The sequence below is a fragment of the Delphinapterus leucas genome, chromosome 8, assembly GCF_059928025.1.
Source record: "Delphinapterus leucas isolate spDelLeu-1000000601 "Yukka" chromosome 8, BTC_Dleu_Yukka2, whole genome shotgun sequence".
NCBI classification, from domain to species: domain Eukaryota; kingdom Metazoa; phylum Chordata; class Mammalia; order Artiodactyla; family Monodontidae; genus Delphinapterus; species Delphinapterus leucas.
Window position 1 is genome coordinate 110,216,826 of NC_143136.1, and position 27,991 is coordinate 110,244,816.

Here is a 27,991-nt window from a genome sequence, read left to right on the forward strand (position 1 = left end):
TCTTTTTGCCTCCTACATCCGACTGGATAATGTAGAAGCGGCAACCAAGAAATGCCAACGTGTGCAGACCTTTCTTGGTCTGCCTCAAGGAAAGCCTGCTGTCTCTACCCAAAAAGCCTAAGAAGGAAAAGGCCAATCTGGCAAGAGAGACCATTTTCAGGCAGTAACTACTCCACTCCAGCCAAACAACACAAAAATAGCTGTGGCTATTACTCCCACCAGCAAAGTCCGGTATGGAGAAAGACGCTCTCCCACCCCCATCTCAAACAGTGTCAGAGAAGGCCAAGTGGGAAGCTGGGAATTTCATCGCTACCAGATGGAAACAGGCCACCTCCAGTCCCATACCACAGTGTCAGTGGAGACCATGCAAGGAGCCAGAACTCCCATCTCTGCCCAGCAGAAACAAGGTGCCCCTTCCTGTCCTGCTGGAGTAGGATCAACAGAGACCCAGTGGAGAGTAAGTACTTCCACAACCTCTTATCAGTAACCATAGTATCAGTGAAGGCTAGTGGGGAGCAGCAGGGCAAGTCCCTCCAACTCCCAGGCAGGCTGGTGTCAGCAGAGACCTAGAGAAGGGCCTGATTTCCCAGCCCTCTCAGCAGTGACAATGAGCCAGTGTCCAATGGGACCCAGGGGACAACCTGGACTTCCACTGTTACATGAAGTAACAAAGCAGACCCCCTCTTCACCCAGCAGAGGAGCATTAGGAGGAAGTCTGCTAAAATGCAAGACTTAAGTAGATTCAGTCTTATAATATTTAAAATGTCCAGGTTTTGATAAAGAATAATTCATCATACCAAGAACCAGGAAGATCTCAAACTGGATGAGAAAAGACAACAAAAGAGACCAACACCAAGATGACAAAGATGTTGGAATTACCTGGGAAGGATTTTAAAGCAGCTATCATTAAAATATTTCAATAAGTAATTAAGAACATGTTTGAAATTCATAAAAGAAACAGGAAGTCTCCACAAAACCAGAAAAATATCAGGAAAAACTATATAAAGATATATATCAAGAATAACCAATGAAAATTTTAGAAATATAAAAATAACTAATAAATTATTCAATGAATGGACTCAACAACAAATAGAGATGACAAATAATCAATGAACATGAATATAAAGAGTAGAAATTACCTAATTAGAACAAAGAAAAAGCAGATTGAAGAAAAAAATGAACAAAAACTCTGAGACATGTGAGACATCTAACATCTGCATCATCAGTTTCATTAGAGAAAGAGGGTGGGTCTAAAACAACATTCCAGAAATAATAGGTTAAAATTTCCCAAATTTAGCAAGAAACATAAACCTACGTATTCAAGAAACTGAATGAACACCAAATAAGATAAATTCCCAAATACACACATCAGAGTCAAACTTCTGAAAACTAAAGACAAGGAAAGTAGCCAGAAACAATGCACTATGTATACAGGGAAAAAAATTCAAATGATAGCAGATTTCTAATCAGAAATCAGGAGGGCCAAAGGAAATAGCACACATTTATCAAGTGCTGAAAGAAATGTCAACTCAGAATTCTATACTACTGAAAATATTCTTCAGAACAAAGATGAAATTGAGACATTCTCAGATGAAGGAAAACTGAGGATCTGTTGCCAGCAGATCTATCCTAAGAGAATGACAAAAGGAAGTTAACTAAACAGTAAATAATAAACGAAATCTTGAAACATCAGGAGGTAAAAAAATATGGTCAAAGCAGAATACATGTAAACATAATAAAAATCACATCTTGATTTTTCTAATAAGTTTGACAGCTGTAGCAAAATCTATAACACCATCTAATATGGTTCTCAATACATGTGAAAGAAATACTTAAAACAATTATACCATAAAATGAGAGAGAAAAAAGGAATTTAGAGGTAATGGTTTGATACTTCACTGGACCTGGTAAAATGTGAACACTGGACTTTGAAAAATATGTGTATATGTATAATGTAACAACTAGAGCAACCATTAAAATAGCAATACAAAGAGATACTCAAAACATTACAGATACATCAAAATGTAATTCTAAAACATGTTCTATGGGAATTCCCTGGCAATCCAGTGGTTAGGACTCTGCGTTCTCACCACCAAGGGCCTGGGTTAGCTCCCTGGTCGGGGAACTAAGGTCACACAAGCCGTGCAGTACAGCCAAAAAATAAATAAAAATAAAAATAAATAAATAATAAGATAAAATAAAACATGTTCTAGTAACTCACAAAAAGCTTAAGTAAAAGAACATACAGAAATGAAAAACAGAACCAAAGGAAAACAAAAACTAAAATGGCATACTTAACATATCAAAATTACATCATATGCAAATGGTCTGTGGGGAAGGTTAAGAGTGATGGTGTTTAAGGGTACAAACTTGTAACAAGTATTAAATAAGCCTTGAGATATAATCCATCATATAATGAATATAGACAATAATATCATGCTGTAATTATGTAGTGTAATAAATATTGCTACATTTGCAATCAGTTACAATATATAAAGGTATCAAAATAACATATAGTACACCTTAAACTTACACAATAAAAAAATGTAAATGGCCTAAATATACCAGTTACAAGATAGAGATTTGTCAGATGGGGGGATGAGGGGATGACCCAACTATATGCTGTCTATAAGAAACTTCAAATGTAATATGTATGTTGAAAGAAAAAAGATGGGAAAAGAGATATCATGCAAACATTAATAAAGAGGAAGCAGAAGTGGCTACATTAATATCAGATAGAGTAGACATAAGACTAAAGAAAATTATCAGAAACAGAGAAGAACATAATGATAATAGGGTTAATCCACCAAAAAAATATAAGTGTGTATGGACCAAATGACAGAGCTGCACACATAAATTAGACAACTTATATAAATGAAAAGGACCAATTCCTCAAAAAGTATAAAATACCACAACCCATTCAATATGAAATAGAGAATGAATAGTCCTGTAACTATTAAGAAAACAGAATTTGTAATTTAAAATATCCCCCAAAAGAAATCTCCAGGCAGGCCCAGACAGTTTCACTGGAAATGTCTACCAAATGATTAAAGAAGAATTAACATCACTTCTACACAATATCTTCTAGAAAATACAAGAGCATGGAACAGTTCCTTAACTTCTATAAAGTCAGTATCACCTGATAACAAAATAAAACAGAGTACAAAAAAAGAAAACTACAGACCAATATCCCTCATGAATACAGTTGCAAAAACTCCTAATAAATATTAGCAAACATAGAATCCAGCAATAAATAAAAAGAATTATACACCACAACCTAGTGAGGTTTATTCCAGGGATGCAAAGCTGGTTCAGTATTCAAAAATCAATGTAACCCACCATATTTAAGTTTAAAAAAAAAAAGGTTTTTAAAAAAATCACATGACCAAATCAATTGATGCAGAAAAGGTATATGACAAAATCCAACACCCATTCATGGTAAACACTCAGAAAACTAAAAAAAAGAAGGACTTTCTTCAACTTGACAAACAACATCTACAAAAAACATCACATTTAGTGTGGAAAAACTGAACGCATTCCCCGCAAAATCAGGAACAAGGCAAGAATGCCTGCTCTCACCATTGCTCTTCAATATAATATTGGAAGTTCTAACCAGGGCAATAAGGTAAGGCAGGGCAAGGAAACAGAAGGTACACAGACGACAAAGGAAGAAATAACTCTATTTGTAGATGACATGACTGTCTATGTAGTATATTCCCAAGAATCTAAAATAAAATACTTGGACTTCCCTGGTGGCGCAGTGGTTAAGAATCCGCCCGCCAATGCAGGGGACATGGGTTCGAGCCCTGGTCCAGGAAGATCCCACATGCCGTGGAGCAACTAAGCCCACACACCACAACTACTGAGCCTGCGCTCTAGAGCCTGCGAGCCACGTCTACTGAAGCCCGCGCGCTTAGAGCCCATGCTTGGCAAGAAAGAGAAGCCACCACAATGAGAAGCCCGCGCACGGCAAACGAAGAGTAGCCCCTGCTTGCTGCAACTAGAGAAAGTCCACGCACAGCAACGAAGACCCAACACAGCCAATAAATAACTAAACTTATAAAATAAAATACTCATAGAACTAATAAGTGAGTTTAGTAATAAGCTCACAGGCTACAAGATCAACATATAAAAATCAACTGTGCTTCTATATACTAGCAATAAACATGGAGAAAATGAAATTTGAAATACCATATACAAAAATTCAAAAAAAAAGAGAAACATTTAAGTATAAATCTAACAAAACACATACAGGATTTATATACTGAAAGCTACAAAATGCTAGTGAAAAAAAATCAAACAGGATCTAAATAGTCCATTTTCATGGATTGGAAGCTCAACATAATAAAGATGTCAATGCTCCCCCCAAAAACCTGATTTCTATCAAAATCCCAGAAAGATTTTGCTGTACATTTAGACAAATTTACATGGAAAGTAAGTGGAATCAGAATAGCTAAAAGAATTCTGAAAAGGAAGAATGAAGTGGGGGGAATCAGCCTACCCAATCTCAAGACTTATTATTGATATATAGCTACAGTAATCAAGTCTGTGTGGTATCAGAGGATGGAACAGACAGAGAACCCAGAAACAGACACACATAAATACAGTCAACTGATTTTTTACAGAGATGCAAAACCAATCCCAGAACGGATTAACAGTCTTTTCAACAAATAGTGATGGGACAATTGGACATCCATATGAAAAAAAAAAAAAAAAAAGAACCTCAACATAACCCTCTCACCTTATTAAAAATTAACTGACAACAGAAAAGACTCGTGTATAAATCCTAGGACTACGAAACTTTCAGAAGATAACACAGAAGAAAATCTTGGGAAACTTGGTCTAGGTGAAGTGTTAAACATGACAACAAAACACAGTCCATAAAAAGAAAAACTGATAAATTGGACTGCATCAAAATTAAAAACTCTGTGAAAGGCACTGTCAAGAGAATAAAAAGATATGCTACTGATCACATATCTGACAAAGGATTCCTATCTCAAACATATATATAAGAACTCTCAAAACTCAACAATAAAAAAATAATAAAACAAGTAGAAAATGAGCAAATGACATGAAGACACATCTCACTGAACAGGATATATGGATGGCAAGTAAGCACATAAAAAGATGTTCAACATCACAAGCTATGGGAAATGCCAATTAGGATCACAGTGAAATATCACTACACACCTATCGGAATAGTTAAAATAAAAAACAGCAACAACAGCAAATGCTGGTGAGGATACAGAGAAAGTAAACCACACATACACTACTGATGGGAAAGAGAAATAGTAGAGAAACTCTGGAAAGCAGTTTGTCAGCTTTTTAAAAAACTAATCATATACTTACCACACATTCAACTCAGCAATTACATTTTTGGGCACTTATCCCAGAGAAATAAAACTTTATGTCTGCATAACAACCTGTACATGAGTGTTCACATAAGGTTTATTGGTAACAGCCAAAATCTAGAAACAACCAAAATGTCTCCCAATAGGTAAACGTTCAATACATAATGTGGTACATCCATACCATGGCATACTACTCAGCAATAAAAAGGAACAGACTACTGACACATGCAACAATTTGGATGACTCTCAAGGGCGTTGTGCTTAGTGAAAACATCAAAAGATCTCAAAAGATCACGTGTTATATGATTCCATGTATATAACACTGTGGAAATGACAAAGTTATACAGACGGCAAACAAATCAGTGGTTGACAGGAGTTAGGGAAGGGGAAGAAGGGTGTGACTATAAGAGGGTGTAGCAGGAAGAAGATATTATGAACAGTTTTATATCTTGATTGAGGTGGCGGTTATACAAATCTACACATATGATAAAATGACATGGAACCAGACATAAACATTGCACCAATTTCAAATTCCTGGTTTTGATTTTATCTACCATGTAACAGCTGGGGAAATGGGTGAAGAGTACATGAGACATGAGATTTCTCCATATTACCTTTGCAACTTCTTGTGAATCTATAATTATTTCAAAATTAAAAGTAAAAAGAAAATCAAAGTGCCTCCCACAAGAGACTTCTATATGTAGCACTGAATGCCTGGCACCTCTAACTAGGGGACACCACAAGGTATTTGGCATGTGATTTTTTTTTAAGGTTTTGTTTTTGTTTTTTCAAAATAAAAAAAAAGCATTTTTTCTGATGATAGAGAGTATTCAAGTAAATAATTAAGTATAAACTTGAATCATCAAAATCATATTACCATGATTCATTTTTAGGTCTATCTTAAAAAGAAAATGTGAACAGGAAGATTATAAAGCAGTTGCTTTATTTTAGGAAAGCAAAAGATGACAACAATCTATTTAAAAAAGAAAAAGAAAAGTTTAAAGAAGAAAGGGTTTACAGTACATTTCTAATTTCTGTGATACTGGCTGGCTCAAAGTTTTCTTTTGTTTTAAAAGCACAGTAGCACAGAGACGCCAAGTTTCCCTCACTTGGATTCTATAAGGCAAAGATTTGCTCCCTACCTCAGGGGTTGGTGCAGCATAGGCTGTGTAAGGAGGTGGGGAGGAAACCACGGCAGTCTCATCATACACGATTTCTGAGCCAACATAAGCCTTGAGAGGAGAGAAAGTATGAAAACAAGTGAGTTGCCACAAAGCAACTAAAGGCTCTTATGATACTATACCCTTTTATTTAGTAAATTAAAAAATTAATAAAAGCCGAAAAGTTTAATCTTTGAAGAGGAAATATAACAGCTCTCTGAGAAGCAATGACTAGCAGGACCACCCTCCCCTTGCCCACCACCCAGCACTCCAGTGTCCTTTGAATTCAGGAGGATGTGGCCCTCCTCAGCCACCAGCAGGGGGCAGAAGTAGAGTTCTCACTGCCCAAGAAGGCCACAGGGCCTCCACTGTTACCCAGCCCTTTTAAAAGATGTTACACCACTCTCAACATCCCTTCTGTTCACAAATAAAAATCCTACAATCTAAAACGTAGCAGTCAGGGATATGTTCTACACTCACAATCTGGTTTTTCCATTAAAAAATTTAAAAATCTTTCAGTAAATTACCCCCCAGTGGAAAACAAAAATATGTGTACTCTTTTTAAAAATATCCACATGAAGAATCACCTTAGCTCTTGCCCCTAACTATATGAATCATCAATACTAACTTCATTCAAGTAAAGGATTTTCATCGAAGAAAAGGTAACTGGACCTGTAATCTTAGGAGGAAAAACAGTCCTGAGCTAACAAAAGTAGGAAAAAACAGCATTTGGATATTAAGTCTTTTTACTTTCTTCTCCCCCTGTACAAATTCTTTAAAAAGCACCATCTACCTTTCTCTTTCCTTCCTAGAGAAATAAATGAAAAAATAAAACCCTATCTGAAGAATGAAAATGTTGACCACAGAGGGAATTGCCTTTGATTCCCTGACAGACACCAAGATGGTATCACTAGCCTCTACAAATGGGGTTTACTGTCTCAGTTACTTCCTAAAGTCAGAAGAAACTAGAGACAAGTACAAGTCCCAAAAATGTTTATTTCACAGGCTGAGATGCTATTCATGAAAAGGACCCTGTGGTCCCTTTTGTGCCTTCTCTGTAAATGGCAGCAGAATTCAGAGTGTTGCAAATCTTTGTGAGATACAAACATTTCTAGAAAACAACACTGGGACCAGTGTGCCTGTGTTAGGAGGGCTCCTCCTGCCAAAATGTTTTGGCAAAATCCAGCTTCCTCACTGTCAGCGAAACACAGCCTATCTCTGCTTGCTCATCCTGGGCCGGATGGCAAAAAAACCCTCTTCCCCATTTCCCTTCTTAACCTCCTGTTCTCCCGTTTGTTACAGCAAGACTAAGTGAAAACATTACTAGTGACTGCCATTAGCAACTTACTGTGTTTGTCCTGGAATCCTGAAGCGTAAATTTCCAGGCCCTGAAGAAAAGAAAGAGGTACTTTATTTCAGGCAATCCAACATCTATCTCAACGGTTCTCAAACCTGCACTGGCATCGGAATTTCTGAAAAAGCTTGTTTAAGAACAGATCTGAAGCCCTTGCCTCAAGACCTACTCAATCAACTTATTTAAGATATGCACTAGGAATATATGATATGTAAAGAAATAAATCTATAGTACATATGTAATATTTAAAGCATAATCTACTCTACAGTTTTTCCTTTACTTTTTAAATAAATGTACAATGTACCATGCTTAACTATACTAGAACTAGCAGTATCTGTTCATGTCATACACACAGATCTACTTGATTTTTTTAACGGCTACATAATGTTCCATGATATGAGATTTAGATGGTCAGCAATATTTTGCTATTAAAAATAATGTTGGTATTTGAGAAACTGACCTGTAACGTACGTAAGTTTAAGGTATACAACATGATGACCTGACACGTATATCATGAATTGATTACCACAATAAGCTAACACCTCCAGGCCCCCCGCACATGATTACCTTTATATTTTTTCTGGTGATAACACTTAAGATCTACTCTCTTAACTTTCAAGTATATGAGACAGTATTATTAATTACAGTCACTATGCTGTACAATAGATGCCCAGAACTCACTCATTTTACAGCTGGATGCTTGTACTCTTTGTCCAATATCTCCCCCATTTCCCTCAACCCCTGGCAAACACCATTCTACTCTCTACTTCCATGATTTTGGCTTTTTTAGATTCTACATATAAGTGAGAACATATAGTATTTTTCTTTCTCTGTCTGACTTACTTCACTTAGCATAATGCCCTCAAGGTCCATTTATGTTGTTGTAAAGGCAGGGTTTCCTGTTTTATGGTTGATTAACAGTCCATTACCCATGCATGCACAAGTCTGTGCGTGTGTGTGTGTGTGTGTGTATCACATTTTATTTATCAGTTCATCCATCATCAGACACTTGAGTTGTTTCCATGTCTTGGCTACTACGAATAATGCGAGAAACACAGGGGTACAGCTACCTCTTTGAGACAATGATTTAATTTCCTTCAGATATATACACAGAAGTGGCATTGCTGAATCATATGGTAGTTCTACTTTTAATTTTTTGAGGAACCTCCATACTGTTTTCCATAGTGGCTGCACAAAGTTACATGCCCACCAATAGTGCACAGGGTTCCCTTTTCTCCACACCCTCACCAATACTTATCTTTTGTCTTTTTGATAACAGCCATTCTAAGGTGTGAGGTGATCTCACTGTGGTTTTGGTTTGCACTTCCCTGATTATTAGTGATGTTGAGCACCTTTGGAAAAACGTTTTTGCAAGTCCTTTCCCCATCTTTTAATTAGTTCGTTTTTATGCTATGGAGTCATACAAGTTCCCTATATATTTTAGATATTAAACCCTTATCACATAAATGGTTTGCAAATATTTTCTCCTATTCCATAGGATGCCTTGTTATTTTTCTAATTGTTTCTTTTGCTGTGCAGAAGTTTTTTAGCTTAATGTAGTCCCAATTTGTTTACTTCTGCTTTTGTTGCTTGCACTTTTGGTGTCATATCCAAAATCGCTGCCAAGACCAATGTCAAAGACCTTTTTCCCCATGTTTCCTTCTAGTAGGTTTACAGTTTACGGTCTTACATTTAAGTCTTCAATCCATTTCAAGTTAATTTTTGTGACTGGTCAAGATAGGGAGTAAGTCCTTTCTGAAAAATCTGGGTTCTACACTCTTCTAAGCATAATTCCTTTGAATGTCTTATGCCGGGGCTCGCTTATCCTTCTCTGCCTTCTAGTGTTCTGAAATGACAAGCCCTGGGGGAACCTTCCAGTCTCTGCTAAGGTCCCAAGGATATCATAGGCTCAAGGGTTTTTCCTTGGCTTTTTCAAGAAGTATCAGCACCTCTACAGACCGCAGGGTACTACCAAAAATTTTTAAGATTTAATTAGCTCATCTTGTTACTGCTTCTGGGAGTTGGGGTAGGGTTAAAAACTGTGATACATCTCAACAGAATCTTCTATTTCTTTTTCTGACTGTTGCTCTTTGTATTCTGTGCTTGAAGTTAAACTTCTTTATTTGGCTGTCACTTCTGAATGTCTTCCCCTTCATTTCACTAGGTAGTTGAGGAAGATGACACAGATTCATTTCCCCCTTTTTTCTCAGAGGTCTCTGGCATGCGTTGAATTGTATCCCCTGCAGAAAGATAAGCTTAAGTCCTAATCCCCAGTACAGGTGAATTATTTAGAAATAGGGTCTCTGCAGATGGAGTCAAATTAAGATGAGGTCATACTGAATGAAGGTGTCCTTATAAGAAGAAGAAATGTGGACACAGACACACAGGGAGAATACCATGTTATAACAGAGGCAGAGACTGGAGTGGTGCAGCTGCAAGCCAGAGAACATCAAGGATAACCGGCCACAACCAAACCTAGGAAGAGGCCAGGAATGATTCTATCCAGAGTCTTAGAGGAAGCATGGCTCTGCTGACACAGTAATGTCAGACTTCTAGCTTCTGGAACTGTGAGAGAATAAACCTGTTGTTTTAAGGCACCTAGCTTGTGATACTGTGTTACAGCAGCCCCAGGAAACAAACAGTCTCCTCTTCTTTACTTTTTTACCTTGCTGTGTCATTTTATTTCAAGTGTGTTTCCTGTTAACAGAATAAATAGGTGGACTTTGTATTTTCTGCCCAATCTCAGATCTTATCCTTTTTAAGGAGAATTTAACCAACTCACATTTATTGAATTCACAGATATCATTGATCTAATTACTGCTACTTCATCTCCTGTCATGCTTTATTAAGTTTACCTGCTGGGTTTTTTTATTCTTCTAGTATTATCCTCCATTGCTCTGTCCCTAATTGTACCCTTAAAATTAGACACATAAATAAACCTCTATTTTCCCATAAAGGTTAAGAAAAAGTCAGCCTTCCATGCCAAACAAGGCAAGTCCTTCAGTGTACTTTTACCCCTTCTCCCTCCTCTATGACAAAAAAGCCTCCCATGTTTTGTTAAAATATTCTAAAATTTTAGTTCTAGATATTTTTTCCACTAGTACTTAAAGGAACTGTCCATACATGTGACATCTCAGCAAACAGTAGAATAGAGCAGTTAAGAACAAAGGGCTATGAAGACAAAGATTCAAATTCTGAGTCTAGTCTACAAGCTCTAAAACCTTGGGAAGTATGGCAGGCAGAATGATGCCTCCTCCCTACAGAGAGATCCATATCCTAATCCCCAGAACCTCTAAAATGTTACCTCACCAGGCAAATGGACTCTGCAGCTATACTTAAGGTTAAGGACCTTGAAATGGCGAAGATTATACTGGATTATCGAGGCTGGCTCAAACTATTCTTAAATCCTTAAAAGCATATAACCTTCCCCAGCTACAGAGAATCAGACAGATGACAGCAGGAGAAGGGCTCAGCCCAGAAGCCAAGGAATGCAGGACTCTTGAAGCTAGAAAAGGCAAGGAAACGGACTCCTCCCTAGAGCCTCAAGAAGGGATCATGGCCCTGCCAACACTTTGAAACCTAGTGTAAAACTCCGACCTCCAGAAATGTAATCAGAAATGTGTACTGTTCGAAGCCACTAAGCTTGTGGTAATTTATTACAAGAGCATTAAAAACTGATACAGAAAGTTACTTAACCTCACTATGCCTCAATTTCTTACAACAGAATAGTATCCACTTTATAAGATATGGTGAGGATTAAACAACATACATAAAGCAGTTAGCACAGTACCCAGTGCAAAGTAAGTGTTCAAATTATTAAAGAGTAAAAATATAGATCCAGTTTATAAAAAAGTAGCAAACTGGCTTGACCTGTGTTCATTTCTCCATTAGTCTTTAGGAAAGGTACATCTTTTCCAGAAAGTGCTATTTAAGATTCACTAATATAAATGAGAAGAATGTAAAAACGAAACTACATCTAGGATTTAAAATAAACCCTAGAGATCTGCAATGTCCAGAGTTAACCTTTGTTAGTGGTACAGTGTGGACAGGAAAAAAAAAATCAGTGTTTTCAAGATTCTAATCCTACATCAATGCTCATGTTAACAGACTGAGAATTAATAAAGTTGGGTTTTCCTTCTTTGTGGTTCCATACCCCTTCTTCAGAGATGGCAGATGGAAATAAGAACCACCAAAAGGAGAAAGGCTATATAATACAGATGTCAGTGCTTTTTAAAAAGACATTTACATAAAAAGGACAAGATTTAAGGGGAATTCCCTGGCAGTCCAGTGGTTAGGACTCCACGCTCTCACTGCTGGGGGCCCAGGTTCAATCCCTGGTCGGGGAACTAATACCCCACAAGCCATATGGCATGGCCAAAAAAAGAAAATTTAAGAACCCACTTAACTATGCCCATCGCCCAATGTGCATCTAGTAATGAAAAAAGAGAGTGCAAAGTGACTGTATCTAATAGTTTCTGCCATACTCACTACAATGGGACCCTGCATGGGCAGCTCTGCAGAGGCAGAAACGAGGATCAGGGTTATCAGACATGGAGTAAGACTCTTAACATTTCTTTCACACAACCTCTGAGTCACTTATTCTGCTGCCTACAGGAACACGCCACTCCCGTTCTTCTCCCTTCCTCATAACTGGAAATTAAAACAGAAAACACTTTTAAAATTAAACACACTGGAAAAAAACTTACAAACAATCATCTGTGCTTTCTGCACAAAGACTGATGGTTTTCCCATCTCGGCAAACAATCTGCAGCAGACAGTCTTTTGGCTTCCCATCTGGAGGCTGAATATCTATGAAAAATATATAGAATACAGGAGTATTTACATAGTTTTTTTTTTTAAGGATTTCTTAACAGCTCAGATAAGCAAAGGACCAGAACTTCAGAACATTACAATTATAAAACATCTTTGTTCTGCTGTACAGAACCAAACACATGAATCATTACTCCATTCTAATTAAACTTCCTGCTGGAGAAACACGTAAGCCTCTTCCAGAGCACAATCCACATATGGTGATATACAAAATAGCCCAGACATTAGAAGAATAAGCACAACGAAAAGTGTTGCAAAGCATCAGTTAACAGAATACTTACTGCTTTTATTCACAAAGCATCAAACTAGATCGCTGCTTTAAAAGTGAAAATCGGTTGTTTAAAGTATCTCTGTGTACCAAGAAGTAAGACCTATGATATCTGAGCCTGGTTTAAGTAAGGATTTCAATAGCTAGTCCATAGAGGCTTGTGTTTCAAGAACTTATAGGGGCAGGATATTATTACACCAATGGTTACTACAGCAGCCTCTTTATTCCAAATAGCAACAGAGCTAATAAAACAAACAGGGAAGTCTACATATGCCATTAATTAGAAATAGAAAAGTCTATGCTTATTAAAACAAAAAAAAACTATTCCTTCAATAGTTGTGATAATTATATTGAAAGACATCATGGATTTTAAGAAACTGACTAGAGTTGTTATCAATAAGCCAGTTTCTGAGTCACAAAATCTATACTGCCTAGGTTAGCTCCATCCTTCTTGGGGTTCCCAGCACTCTGGTTCCTTAGTCTTCCACCACCTTCTCCATTAGAGAGAAGAGAAATGTGGACTGATGGGTCTAATTCAGAGGAGAAAATTAATCTGCCAACCCACATGGGTCATAATCCAAGTGTCTGGTTTCATCTGGTTACCTCTTCCCAGATGAAACCCTTCTTTGGTCTGTAAATGAAAGCAGAATGGGTAAGGAAGAAGAATCAACTCCCATCAAGAAAGCAGAAGGGCAGGCGACAGAAGCTGGACAAGACAGACCCACTTACCCCGACATTCATGTCCCGTGCGGATGTTGATGCAGTCCACGGGCATGTGGACCTTATCCTCCACACTCTGCCGAGTTTGGTCATCATAATAGATCAGGTGACCATCTGACCACAGGTCAAACCAATTCTTCTTCCAGCGCTTCAAAATAGTACCTGAAAAAAAGTGGGAAATGTTGCCTTTGAGTGGAAAAGCAAGGACTTTGTCCTTTAATTCACCGGTAACAGAAAAAAAAGAAACTTTCCTCTGGTCCCAAAAGTATACCTGCATACAATTTCCCAGAGCAGTCCATCAAAATGGAAGTGAAAGTAGACCTGAACTGCATGAACACCCATGCTGTACCAGGGCTGCATGCAGCATGCTCTAAGATGAGAACTTCGATCTTACTGAGAACGCTGCCAACTTAAAAGTATCAAAATATTTTTTTTAAAAAAAAAGGAAGTTCAATAAAACTTTGATTTTGAGCTAATGAAACATGTCTAACATTTAACTCTCCATGTGGTATATCTAATCCTTCCCAGTAGTATCTAACTGCTAGATTGATCAGAAAACGTTGAACTGTAAAGTCTCTACACACAAATAACAGTAATACCTTCCTCTTCTGGAAAAACTTCTCTTTTTCTTGAAGGGCCTTCACATATACTCTTCTCTAATGCTCACCTTCCCTTACAGCCCACAATGTGGGGAGTCTCCCTGCCTAAGACTATGCAGAGGCAGGCTCAGACACTGGATACATCCACACCCAGACACTGACCCAGGCCCAGGGCCTGACTCCTACCCAGCACGCATCCATCCTACTAACTCACACGTCTCTATCAGTTTGAGAGAATTCATCCATTCATTTGTAATCTTGGACTAGGCATTTAACTTCATAAAACTCTAATTTCCTTGTCAGCCAAAAGGGAAATCTAAAAGTTACCCCTGCACCTTTCTCACATCCATACGCTACCGGCTGCATCTTTTGTTCCTATAGATCCCACCCTGTTCATGGCCAATGTGCACAAATTCCAAATATTCATCCCAGCAGCCTTCCAAATTTCTTTTACCACTATCAAACACCCACCTTGCTGAGAGGCAACCACAGCACTTGCTCAAACTGATAAATAAGTGACACCCAGCATCCATTTAACTGGCAGTGCCTGAGCTGTGCAGAAACTACCAAAGAGAGCCACCCAAACACAGACAGGTGTAATCACCGGGTTGGGGAGTTCTACCCAAGTATCACACCTGCCATCAAAGGCCTGACTGCAGAACCCTAAATTAAGCTGTCCTCCAGAGTCCAGATACTGAGCCCTAAGAGTCTGCCAATGGCAAGAAAAGGAAACTTGAAGACAGCGGTGCATATATGTAACTACATGTGTATCTCTGCTGCTCTGCAACTCAGTGAATATAATACAACTCACCTCATTTTAGTTTATTATGAATGATACTTCTGCTTTAGCAAAGACGGAAAAATAAACCCAACATCAGGAGATTGGGAAATGGAATAAGTCTTCTGAATACACACTTTTGAGATAACCATAACTAAGACAGTGGAAAAGTCTGTACAACTTATTTACAGAACTCCTATTTTGTGTACATCATCATGCTAAGCGCTGATGGGAAGCACAAAATTGTCAAAAGGGTCACTGTTCACTTATGTTGACAGAGCATTTACATTGAGTCATGATGGAGAAAGGAAACTTGCCCTCAAAGAGTGCAGGAAGGGAAGGCACATCCTCCAGGTCTGAGCAAGGCTCTCCATGTCCCCTGACCATTTTAGGATGACCCAAGATCCTCAAAACCCAAAACAAGGAAACTTACACAAACACTGGGGCTAGATTCCAATATGTCACAACTTTTTTTTTTTTTTTAAGCCAACAATACAATAGCTGCATCTATTCTTAGACTACAGAACTGTCATAGACCTTGAAAGGACACCTGTTCAGCTCCAGGTCTGAGAATGTAAAACTAGTAACAGGACACAGTCTGAAAGCTCGTCTCCTGGTAGAAAGGGTGTTGATGTTGAAACGAGACAGCCCTGAGTCTGAATGTAGGTTTGCCACCCATAGTTAACATCTGGACCAGTTATCAGTGAACCTCTATTTCTTCAGCTGGAAGCTGGGGTAATGCCACCCACCTCACAGAGCTGTTGTGATAATTATATTGATATAAAAATCTGTACAATGGGAACACAAACAAGCTTCATAAATAGTTTTTATAAAGCGTCTAAGGTATGCAAGTCCATTCTTCATTGCTAGGCTCAATTTTAGCTAAGTATTCAAAATATTCCTTAAATACAAATTCATATCTGAACAATACAGTATATATCACCACTCAAGCTTTTGCTGGAGTCATAAACAATATACTAGTCACTTTTCCCTTAATGCTGCTCTTTCTAGAACGAGAGCAGAATAATCTGCTTACTCTTTCTGCAATAAATAGAGCTGCTTCTTCCTGCTTTAAAACATACTATGAATCCTACTTAAGGTGGCAGCCTCAGAGATAAGCAGAGTTAAGTATATGCAGGCCCATAGAGATGAGTCTAAGAAAATGAACTTAATCCCATAAAAAAAGAACTGAGTCCCTTCTCCAGAGTCCTTTTGGAGACACAAAAGATTGGTTTTAGATAAACTTGTTCCCTCGGGTCAAATCTTAATCTATAATTAAAGACTCTAGTATTTCAGAATCTGGTCACTGTTCAATCCCCAGATGAGACAGGTGTTTCCCACAAAGCGCGCAGTACCTCCATGCTAATATATTAGCTCAGCTCCATGGTAATATATCAGCTCAGCTTAGGTAGATCCAAGAACCTCAGGTCAGCCGTTAATAATACAGCATGCTAGGGACTTCCCTGGCCATTCAGTGGTTAAGATTCTATGCTTCCATTGCAGGGGGCACAGGTTCCATCCGTGGTCGGGGAACTAACTTTGTCGCACAGCGTAGCCAAATAATAATAATAATATAGCACGCTAGTGAGAAAAGAGAAACCAGCAGGGACTATTACTGTCCCCTGGTTCCTATCAAGGCAGCAACCAAGAAGCTCCATGTGTGCAGAGAAATGGTTCATAGAGCTCTAAAAATCTGCAAGAGGAAATCCAGGGCAACAACATTAGTAAGACTTTGTTATTTGTTTGTAAACACTGGCAGTGTCAGCCACAGAAATAAAGATGTGCCCTAAGGCAACACTAAACCCAGCCCAAGGGGCTCACATCCTGTACTTACTCTGTCTCAGCAACCATCCACTCTTCACAAACGCCATCTTTCCACCTGTAGAAGAAGAAACAGGCAGGCTCAAAATTATACCCAGAAAAGAGAATGACCCGTATGAGCTGTTTTTACTCACAACACTTCTGACACAAAATATGTGGGGTTTTTCCATACCAACAACCAATTTTCCAATTCTCAGGACACCAACTGGATGTCTAATGATTCAATTAGATTCTGACACTAACTACCTGGACTTAGCATCAGACCTCACAGCTTAAGGGCTCAGTTCCACAAGAATGCTCCCACTTTAGACACAAGTCCTGGGCCACCCATATTTCTGATCTATAAATTGGGGGTGCCCACAACCCCCTCCTGAGATCCGATAATTTGCTAGTATGGCTCACAGAACTCAGGAAGGCACTTTACTTACTATTACCTATTCATTATAAAAGGATACAACTCAGGAACAGCAAGATGGAAGAGATGCAGAGGACAAGGATTGGGGGAAGAGCGCAGAGCTTCCACGCCTCTCCAGGCACCATTCTCCCAGCATCTCCATGTGATCACTGGAACCCTGTCATTTAGGGGTTTTTAAGGAGGTTCCATTAGGTAGCCATGACTGATTACATCATTGGACACTGGTCCTTAAGCTCCATCTCCAGCCTCTCTGCCATCTCTGGAGGTCCAGGGATGGGGCTGAAAGTTCTTTTTATTTTTTATTTATACATTTATTTATTTTATTTTTGGCTGCGTTGGGTTTTTGTTGCTGCACGCAGGCTTTCTCTGGTTGCGGCGAGCGGGGGCTACTCTTCGTTGCGGTGCACAGGCTTCTCACTGCGGTGGCTTCTCTTGTTGCGGAGCATGGGCTCTAGGTGTGCAGGCTTCAGTGGTTGTGGCTCACGGCCTCTAGAGCACAGGCTTAGTAGTTGTGGCACACAGGCTTAGCTGCTCCGTGGCATGTGGGATCTTCCTGGACCAGGGCTCGAACCTATGTCCCCTGCATTGGCAGGCGGATTCTTAACACTGCACCACCAGGGAAGCCCCTGGGGCTGAAAGCTCTAACCTGCTCATCACAAGCTTGGTCCCTCTGGCAACCAGCCCTACCCTGAAGTTATCTAGGGGCCCATCATCTCATTAACATAAACTTAGATATGGCTGAAAGGGGTTTATTATGAATAAAAAGACAACAAAAAGACACCCCTAGTACCTCTATCTCTCAGGAAATTCCAAGAGTTTTAGAAGTTCATATGTTTCTTATTATATCACAAAATCACAGCCCTTTGGTCTCTCTATCCTTAGCCCTTTCAGTGTCAGCTGAGGAAAGAACCAAAGCCATTTTACCTCACTGGCCACCTGGAATTTACCCAGCACCTCCTTAATACGGCCAATACAACCCCCCACGTGCACCCTAGGCTTTAGCCTCAGCACCCTGTCCACCTAACTAAGTCTAACTCCACTTACATCTAACAGACATAAAGCAGTCCTAGAACACAGCTGCACACAGCCCAGTAAGGTGCGCACTGGTGTCAGCAGGTGGAGTGGCCAGGTCAGAGCAGAACACCAGAAGTCATGAAAAAAAAGGTTGATAAATTTAACTCCATAAAAATAAAAATCTGAGTGGCAAAAAATAAAGTCAAAAAGACCAATAAAAGATTAAGAAAACTACGTTTTACAACCATATATATGGCAGCAGTGAGTTAATTTCCTTCACATACAAAGCTCACTTATAACAGAAACAACAATCATTTGGCAGTTCACAGGAAAAGAAACATGAATGGGCAAAAAACTCATAAGCTACTCCATTTCTCTCTCAATTCAACTAACAAAAGTCAAATCACAAGTTAACAATATTACCTATCAGAGGGCCACAAATGAGAAAAACTATGATACCCAGAAAGGAGAAAGCATAATGGCAGGAATGAAAACTGTTGTTAACATTTTGGGAGGGAAATTTGACAATATCCATCCAAATTTTAGATATTCATATACTTTGACCTAGCTTTCTCACCATTACTAGAAATATGCCTCATTGATAAACATACACAGGTTCACCAACACATGTATAACACTAGCCCCAACCAAAGGGCTCCACGAAAGAGGACTGCTGGATGAGCACCTCCACCCATGGCATATTATGCAGATGTGAAAAGGAATGAAGTAGAACAGTATGTGCTGATGAGCACGCGTAGCTGATACCCACACAGCTATTTTCTGGAAGGAATCATAAAAACGGTTAACAACGTGTACCTCTGAGGAGAGGAATGAGGCAGTGCTGCATATGTGTCAGAAAAGAGGGTGACTATTCAGGCCTATTACGCCTTTCTATACTATTTAAGTTTTTTAAAACAACTTGCAGGGCTTCCCTGGTGGCACAGTGGTTAACAATCTGCCTGCCAATGCAGGGGACATGGGTTCGAGCCCTGGTTCAGGAAGATTCCACATGTCGCGGAGCAACTAAGCCCGTGCACCACAACTACTGAGCCTGCGCTCTACAGCCCGCGAGCCACAACTACTGAGCCCGCATGCCACAACTACTGAAGCCCACGCACAACAACTACTAAAGCCCATGAGCCTACAGCCCGTGCTTCGCAACAAGAGAAGCCACTGCAATGAGAAGCCCGTGCACCGCAACGAAGAGTAGCCCCTGCTCGCCACAACTAGAGAAAAGCCCACGTGCAGCAACGAAGACCCAACGCAGCCAAAAATAAAATTAAATAAATTTTAAAAAAACATTTGCAAGTATTGTATCATTTTATTTTTGAAATCAACACATATTATTTGGAGGCTGAGATTACGGGCCACTTTTGTTTTCTACTTTAGCAGTTTCAGGTATTCTCTTTAAGGCACAAAGGTTTGGAAGGTTAGCAAAATGGAGCACAAGCCCAAGCGGGCACTTCAAAAGAACAAATGAGTTCTCCCTCATTTAACTTTCCCCATGTCTAAGAATGGCTCGAGTCTCACAAATCGTCCTATATTCCAGCATCTCCAAAATCCTGTAATCTGAAGGTTCTTAGTCTCCCTGCAGTTTCTGCAAATTCATGCTGTCTGTCCTCACCAAGAAAGGAAAGACGTTTTTCATTTTTCCCTCCCACATTTAGGTACTCAAACGTACAGTCCCAGATGAACTAGATGCAGTCAGTCTCTTCTCTTTCTCTCAGTGCATGTTCACACTGCTCACTGCTGCTGCGAGACACCTGCTGACAGTGAAGGGATGAGCCTGAGGGCAGCTGACTGTTGAGATGGTAGCGCTAACTGCTGAGTCACTGACTCACCCAACCAGGGATCTCCCGCTAATGCAAGGCTTTCCATTAAGCAAAACGATGCATTTCTTCATTATTTACACTGAGTTGAACTAGTTTCCTGCAACTTGCAGCCTAAAACATCCTAAAACAATCATTTACTTCCAAAAGGATTCAAGGCAAAGAAATAATACCAACATATTTTCATTCAACAAATATTCTTTGAACATCTAATGTGTGCCCAGCCTTGCAGCAGGCACTAAGGATACAGCAGTGACCAAGCTAAAACCCCTGCTTTCATGTTAGCTTACATTCTAATGGAAGAAACAGGTTAAACTTGTAAGCTAAAAAGATAGAGGATGGAGTGTTATAGATAGCATCACATCTCTGCAGTGATACTATTACCCCAGAACATAAAACTGGAAGGGTATATAACACGTATTCAACTCATGCCAAATCCTGGATATTTATACTAAAACTTCCTACGATCATAACATAAACTCATTTATTTTTCTTTGGAAAATAGCTGGGAATAGATCACAAATTACTTGTAGAATGTATTGGGAGCTACCTAGATACAATACAAATTTAAAACCTGACTGAAATGTTGTCATACAACTTTGCTGGTACCTTCTGAGTTGGTTATGGAACCAAATGAACAGTGCAAAAATGTGATGCAACAGGAAGGAGTCTCCCGAAATTCTGTGGTAAATTTTTTAAAATCTCTCATGATTCTTGATATTAATTTGGCTGTTATTTGCTGACAATCATAATAGTCAAAATGTCAGCTCAGCCTAACAATGATATTAAGAACAGCTTCATTTATTCACAGGTCTTCAAGAATCCGAGTCCAACAACTTTAGGTGGCTGTAAGATTAACACCACCACCAGTAGCATCCAGGAGAATAAAGAGTTAAAAACAGAGTTCCTTAAGGACCTAGAGCTTTCCAGTTATCTACTAATTGTATGGGTCAGCATCTGAGTTGCCAGATATTGTGCCTATGTTTTCTTTGGCATTTCCTTGGGGTGAGGCGGGGTTTCTTTTACTTCTCAGGTAGATGTGGCTCAAGGGATGTCAACAAGAGAAAACTGGGGCTTCCCTGGTGGCGCAGTGGTTAAGAATCCCCCTGCCAGTGCAGGAGATACGGGTTCGAGCCCTGGTGTGGGAAAATCCCACATGACGTGGAGCAGCTAAGCCCGTGCGCCACAACTACTGAGCCTGCGCTCTAGAGCCCGCGAGCCACAACTACTGAAGCCTGTGTGCCTAGAGCCTGTGCTCCGCAATGGGAGGAGCCACCACAATGAGAGGCCCTCGCACCACAACGAAGAGTAGCCCCCCCCCCGCTCACCGCAACTAGAGAAAGCCTGCGTGCAGCAACGAAGACCCAACGCAGCCAAAAATAAATAAATAAAATAAATAAATGTACTAAGAAAAGAAAAAACTGAAAAGCCAACTTGGAAATCAATTTCAGGCCACTGGAGTCAAGAATTTAAAATGGAAAAAAAACCTTCTCCATCGAGAGGACAACATTATAAACGTATCTCTGGCGTGCCTATATAAAATATTTCCAAACTATTAAAGAAAGAGAAAATTAGATTACAAGGTAGAAAGAAACCTGAACTGAAATTAGCAACAGAAACCCACGACTTTTTATAAAAGGGTAGTTGTTCTGCGGACTCAAGTAGCTTCTTATCTGGTATCATCCTGTCTACCATTAGTCATTATGTGAAACAATCTCACATGTCCAGATCTTTATCTCTAATACTGGTCTCCTCTAAAAGGAGCCAGTACTCCTTGAAAACGAGCTGGTTACAATTCAGGGACAGGGCGCCTCAAGATGTGCCTAAGTTGTCTTACTGTCAAAAAACAAAGATGATTTCAGGAAAAAGAAAAGTCAACCAGCTGAAGAAACGGCATCTAATGGCCAAATTGTGACAACATGGGTACCAATGTGAAAATAATAATTATGGTTCATTAGAACCAACTGAGACTAAAAGGCATCCTAAGTATAAAATGATTAAAACCATATACATCACTATAGAATGTGTTAGAGAAACACACCTTCCAATGTGACTTCAATTTCACAACTGGGGTGGGGGAGATGCAGGGGGGTTAAAAAAAAAGGTTAAACACTTTGATTTGTGTAATTCCTTCCTCTCAGTAAATAATTCAAACAGTTATTGAATTAACAAGTAAGAGATGTTTGTTGTTTACTGTCTAAGATGTTAGGATTTCTTTTTTAAGACAAAAAGTCTAGATTTCTGAGTTAAGGACTCAAGTGTACTGCTACATAGGCAGCAGAGAAGACCACAGGAACAGGTTTCAAACCATCTTAAAACTTACACTGCTGGGGAGAAATGACTCCTGGAAAAGAACCCCTCAGCAATGCGCTGAGTTTGGTTACTTGCACTTTCTGGGCAAGCACTTACAAGCCAATCTCCAGAAGTCAGAAGAAACCAAGAGGATATTAAAGGAGCTTCCTGGACGTCCCTGGTGGCACAGTGGTTAAGAATCTGCCTGCCAATGCAGGGGCCACAGGTTCAATCCCTGGTCCGGGAAGATCCCACATGCCGTGGAGCAACTAAGCCCGTGCACCACAACTACTGAGCCTGCATGCCACAACTACAGAAGCCCACGCACCTAGAGCCCATGCTCCACAACAAGAGAAGCCACCTCAATGAGAAGCCCGTGCACCGCAACGAAGAGTAGCCCCCACTCACCGCAACTAGAGAAAGCCCACACGCAGCAACAAAAACCCAACCCAGCCAAAAATAAAATAAATAAACTTATTTTAAAAAAATAAAAATAAAATAAAGGAGCTTCCTAAAGCACCTGTGGTGTCTTCACTCAGATCAGGCAACATTATCAGCCAACAGTCATCTTCTTGGGGGACTGAGGCTGGACATTTTACCATCTAGCAGAGACCGCAAGATGGGCAGTCCTCTGAGGGCAGAAAAGTAAGTTCTTTATCTCCATTAAAAAGGTATGTGTCCTTTGTGTCTACCAGCCTCTGCTGTCAGGTACCATGTTGGTATCCCATCACCACTGGAGCGTACTGCCTCATCAGCAAGAGCACCCTCGCCTCTGGCTCCCAACCCATAAGCAAGATGTAACACAATACAGACCCCCACACTGGGCCATGTAAGTAAGAGACACCAAGGGTAACAAGTACTTAAATAAGCAGCTGCCTCATCTGCTCCCAAATGACCCACCTTACCTATGCTGGACCACAGCTAAATCCTTCTATCTAGAGTCTGTCCCCTGCCAAGCTCCTCCAATGTATCCTGAACCCTGACCACAAAGCAGAGGAGGAGAAACCATTGCCTATCACTCAGCCTACTTGCCCTCAGCCTTATAGAGCATTCACATGCCACTGCCTAAAACAGGTACCCTACTCATTAGCCTAGACCAATTCCTGGTCCTGAATCCTGCTAGCCTGCCCTGCGTTGAGGTTACCTAGGACCAGTGCTCTGAGGGGAAAAAGAAAAAAAGGCAGACTTTAAAAATCCATCTTCCCGGCCTTCCCTGGTGGCGCAGTGGTTGAGAGTCCGCCTGGCGATGCAGGGGACACGGGTTCGTGCCCCGGTCCAGGAAGATCCCACATGCCGCGGAGCGGCTGGGCCCATGAGCCATGGCCGCTGAGCCTGCGCGTCCGGAGCCTGTGCTCCGCAACGCGAGAAGCCACGACAGCGAGAGGCCCGCGTACCGCAAAAAAAAAAAAAAAAAAAAAAAAAATCCATCTTCCCATTTTTCCCTCTACAGTATATAGAAATATTACATATTTCTGGAAAATACATATTTCTTGATACTAAACACTACAAATCACATGAGAGTTATTTTCAAAAACAGAAGACACAACAGTGGCATTAAAATGAGAATCCAGGGATTTCCCTGGTGGTCCAGTGGTTAAGAATCGCCTTCCAATGCAGGAGACACGGGTTTGATCCCCAGACGGGGAACTAAGACCCCACATGTCGCAGGGCAACTAAGCCCACATGCCACAACTAGAGAGAAGCCTGAACCACACAACGAGGAGCCCGTGTGCCTCAGCGGAGGATCCCACATGCTGCAACCAAGACCCAGCACAGCCAAAACTAGAAATCAATAAATATTTTAAAAATTTAAAAATGAGAATCCAAGACAAAAGATCTATGAATAACGTAAAGATCACCCATGCTGGTGACTGCTTTGCTATTTCCAACATTAATGACAGATTAAACACCTAACTCTGCTCTCTCCTGAAATGCAACTAAAATGACAGTTAAGGGGAAAACAAGGCATAAATCCACAAACACAAAGAGAATCGCAGCAGAGACAAAAGCAGATTAGATGCTAAAAATGCTGAGAAAGTTTTAAAGGCAAATGAACAAGTAGTCACTAATATAAAATATAAAAAGCTTTCTCTGCTTTTCATGTGCTAATAAGCCAAAACACAGCAAGCCAACCCTAGCCACAGAACACTGTAAAGATTCAGAAACTGGAAGTATGAGATAATGCTGAAGGTGGGGAAGAATATCAGAATTTACTGAAAGTCTTTAAGAAGAGTTAGTAGGCCCTCTACACATCCAGGCAACTACCCTCCCCAATCCTGAGGATCGTCTTTCTGGAAAAGCTGAAACACTGAGGCTCTAGTCTTGGGGACACCAGGGGTAGCTCAGAGTGGAAGAGAGATGCCAAACTTAGAGGAGTAACAGAGTAAGTGAATGTCTTAAACTCCCTGTCCTCTTCCTTTACTTAACTCCCAGACTCTCTAGCTCTGGACGAAGGGCACAGCCAAAGGTTCATTGATACTGACATTTTTTCTATAAAAAAACTGGTCTCCGGGCTTTCCTGGTGGCGCAGTGGTTAGGCATCTGCCTGCCAACGCAGGGGACATGGGTTCGAGCCCTGGTCCAGGAAGATCCCACAAGCCACAGAGCAACTAAGCCCGTGTGCCACAAATGCTGAGCTAGTGCTCTGTGGCCCACGAGCCACAAATACTGAGTCCATGCGCCACAACTAATGAAGCCCGTGCTCCGCAACAAGAGAAGCCACCGCAATGAGAAGCCTGCACACCGCAACAAAGAGTAGCCCCTGCTCGCCACAACTAGAGAAAGCCCGCGTGCAGCAAGACCCAATGCAGCCAAAAATAAATTTATTTTTAAAAAGATATTAAAAAAAAAAAAAGCTGGTCTCTGCCTAAAACCCTACAGGCATTCTCATCAAGTGATAAACTTTAAACAAACACATGAACTTTCAATCCGTTTTTTTAATATCTTAAATAGAAACAGATAGCACGTATGTTCAGACATCTGAGGAAGCTTAAAGAGACTGAAAAAAATAAAAGTAAAAAAACTCAAAAACCTCACAGGAATCAGAGACAATTGCAGGGAGCAAAGGAAAAGTTTTTAAAAAATTACTATTATCAGAAAGATGATACACAATATTGTAACCAAAAAACAAAACCAAAATGTTCTAAAATAGGAACATTCAGAGCTCTCAGTTAAACGTGATTAACCAAAATTTAAAATAGAAGAACTGAAAAGATCATGATGGAGGAAATCTCTCTGAAAGGAAAAAAAGAAAAAAAAGGCCAAGAGATGAAAAAAATTACAGGATAAGCCTGGGATATAAAACATCCTGCTTACAGGAGAGTTTCACAAATAAACCAGCAAAAGAAGTATAAAAAAAGTACTATACAAACATTTTCCAGAACAGGACAATACATTTCTAGACACATTTCTAGACAATATATTTCTAGACACATTTCTAGACATTTAATGAGTGTTCAGCAAGATGAATTTTAAAAGATCCTCGGTAAGGTTTATAACTGAAATTTCAGAACTCTACGGACAAAGAATAGAACCTAAAAACTTCCCAGAGCAAAACGGAGGTCACATAAAGGATAAACAAAGCATTAGGGCATCTTCATCCACAATGCTGGAAGCTGGAAGGCAATGGATCAATATCTTCAAAATGCTGAGAGAAAATTATTTTCAAGCCAGAATTCCATACCCAGTCAAATTATCAATCAAGTAGATAAAATAAAGACATTTACACGCATGCTGAAAGACTTAAGATTTACCTTCCATGTACCCTACCCTGTTTCCAGAGCCTAGCAAAGAATGTATTCCACCAAAATGAGAGCATAAACCAAGAGGAACTAGGGGATGCAGGTGAAGGGAAGTCCCAGGGAGACAGCTGTGCCACAAGCCTAGAAAAGAAACCAGTCCAGACTGGAGGACAGTGTTGGGGGGTGGGGGAGGGGAAGGGGAAGGGGACAGAGCCTGACATCTAAGAGAGTCTGGTGGACTCAAGAAGAGTGTTTACAGGAGGCAGAAGTCTTCTATGGCAAGAAGTCAAAGATTACATCTAAATCAACAGCAATGTTATCGTGTCCCGAATATAAATGTAAAAAAGGCAGCTAAGAAAAGGTGAAAACGTTTGTCTCTAGTTAATGGAAAGGGAGTGAGTATTTTTTGACTCTGAGGTTTAAAGTGCTATTTGGCTTTTCAATCTATGTATATGTATTATTTTGATAAATGTGAACATGTATGCAATGATTTGAATTATCCTCAAACATACAAAAAAAAAAAAAACCCTAGATGAACACCATTTTCTTGAACCTCCCTTCTAAGAGTTCTTTAAAATGGGGGGAGAAACTTAGTATATTCTTAGCAATCAAAAATCATAAAGTATGATTTTGATAATATGCTTTGAAAAATTCATAGAGCCTAATGTTTCATAATACAGGCTTTGAAGTTAAAAGAACTGCGTTTATATCCTGGCTCAGTCACTTATAAATTACCTTGGGCAAGTTATTTAACTTTTCCAAGCCTTAGTTTCTTCATCTATACAATGAGAATACTAACAGCTACTTGATAGGATGTTTGGAAAATTGGGTGAAATAACTTGTGTTTGCATAGTACCTGTTAGTTACTAAAAATAACAAATGGTAGCTGCTCCCACAGCAATTATTACTACTATTTTTGCTATTATTTCCTCACTATCCACCTGACTAAAATTTGCCTAAAACATTCTAGAAGACAGAAGCACATCAGGCTGCTTCTCAAATGGCTTAGAAGACTTAGTAAGATGTGCCTGACAGTCAAAATTTGAACACATACCTAGAAGGGAAAAAAAAAAAAAAAATCAAACCAAAAACCTTCCCAGAATACATAACTAAATTAGTCTCTGAAGGAACAGGAGTAGCTTTTTGACGTACCTTGTTGAACTCCACTCTCCATAACTTATTTCAACCTTTCACTATTATTTATATCCTGGAGCAGGATCTAATGCATAAACTAAAACTCACTAAAGTCTGATCTGCTGCTGGTCTCTAGAGGATGCCAGCAAACTAACTGCAAAATACCCACATTACTCACATGCCAATAAAACCTACAGAAAGTTTTAAAAATACAAACCATATTCAACAATTCAAGTTTTTGAGGTTTGTTTGTTTGGCCACGCCTCGAGGCTTGTGGAATCTTAGTTCCCCAACCAGGGACTGAGCAGTGAGAGCCAGTCCTAATCACTGGACCGCCTGGGAATTCCCCAATTCAAGTTATTTTAAAATATGAACTCAAATCACTGTAAAAATCATTGAATCCAAAAGGGACCAACTTAAGAGGTGGAAAGAATATTGCCTTTGGAATCTGACAGTTCTGAACTGAAAACCCACTTTGCCTGGCTCCTCTAGTTAGCACTCTATCTTCCCAAGGAATAATATGACTACCTCAAGAGTGATATCTGGGGACTTCCTGGCGGTCCAGTGGTTAGGACTCCGTGCTCTCACTGCCAAGAGTCCAGGTTTGATCTCTGGTCGGGGAACTAAGATCCCACAAGCTGCGAAGCGTGGCCAAAAAAAAGAAAAAAGAAAAGAGTGGTATCTGT

General features: G+C 39.9%; 1 protein-coding gene across 3 annotated transcripts in view; it reads right to left on the reverse strand.

The window, feature by feature from the left end:
• The window catches only part of PLEKHB2 (pleckstrin homology domain containing B2), a 49,354-nt gene that overhangs the window by 18,877 nt on the left and 2,486 nt on the right, over positions 1–27,991 (reverse strand). For all 3 annotated transcript variants that reach the window (XM_022590524.2, XM_022590523.3, XM_089916939.1), the window contains exons 2-6: positions 16,895–16,939; positions 13,693–13,845; positions 12,572–12,674; positions 7,860–7,899; positions 6,494–6,583 (exon numbers count right to left, since the gene is read on the reverse strand). In XM_022590524.2, the coding sequence (XP_022446232.1) occupies positions 6,494–6,583; positions 7,860–7,899; positions 12,572–12,674; positions 13,693–13,845; positions 16,895–16,931 (423 nt within the window). In that variant the 5' untranslated portion in view covers positions 16,932–16,939. The remainder of the gene's footprint in view (positions 1–6,493; positions 6,584–7,859; positions 7,900–12,571; positions 12,675–13,692; positions 13,846–16,894; positions 16,940–27,991) is intronic.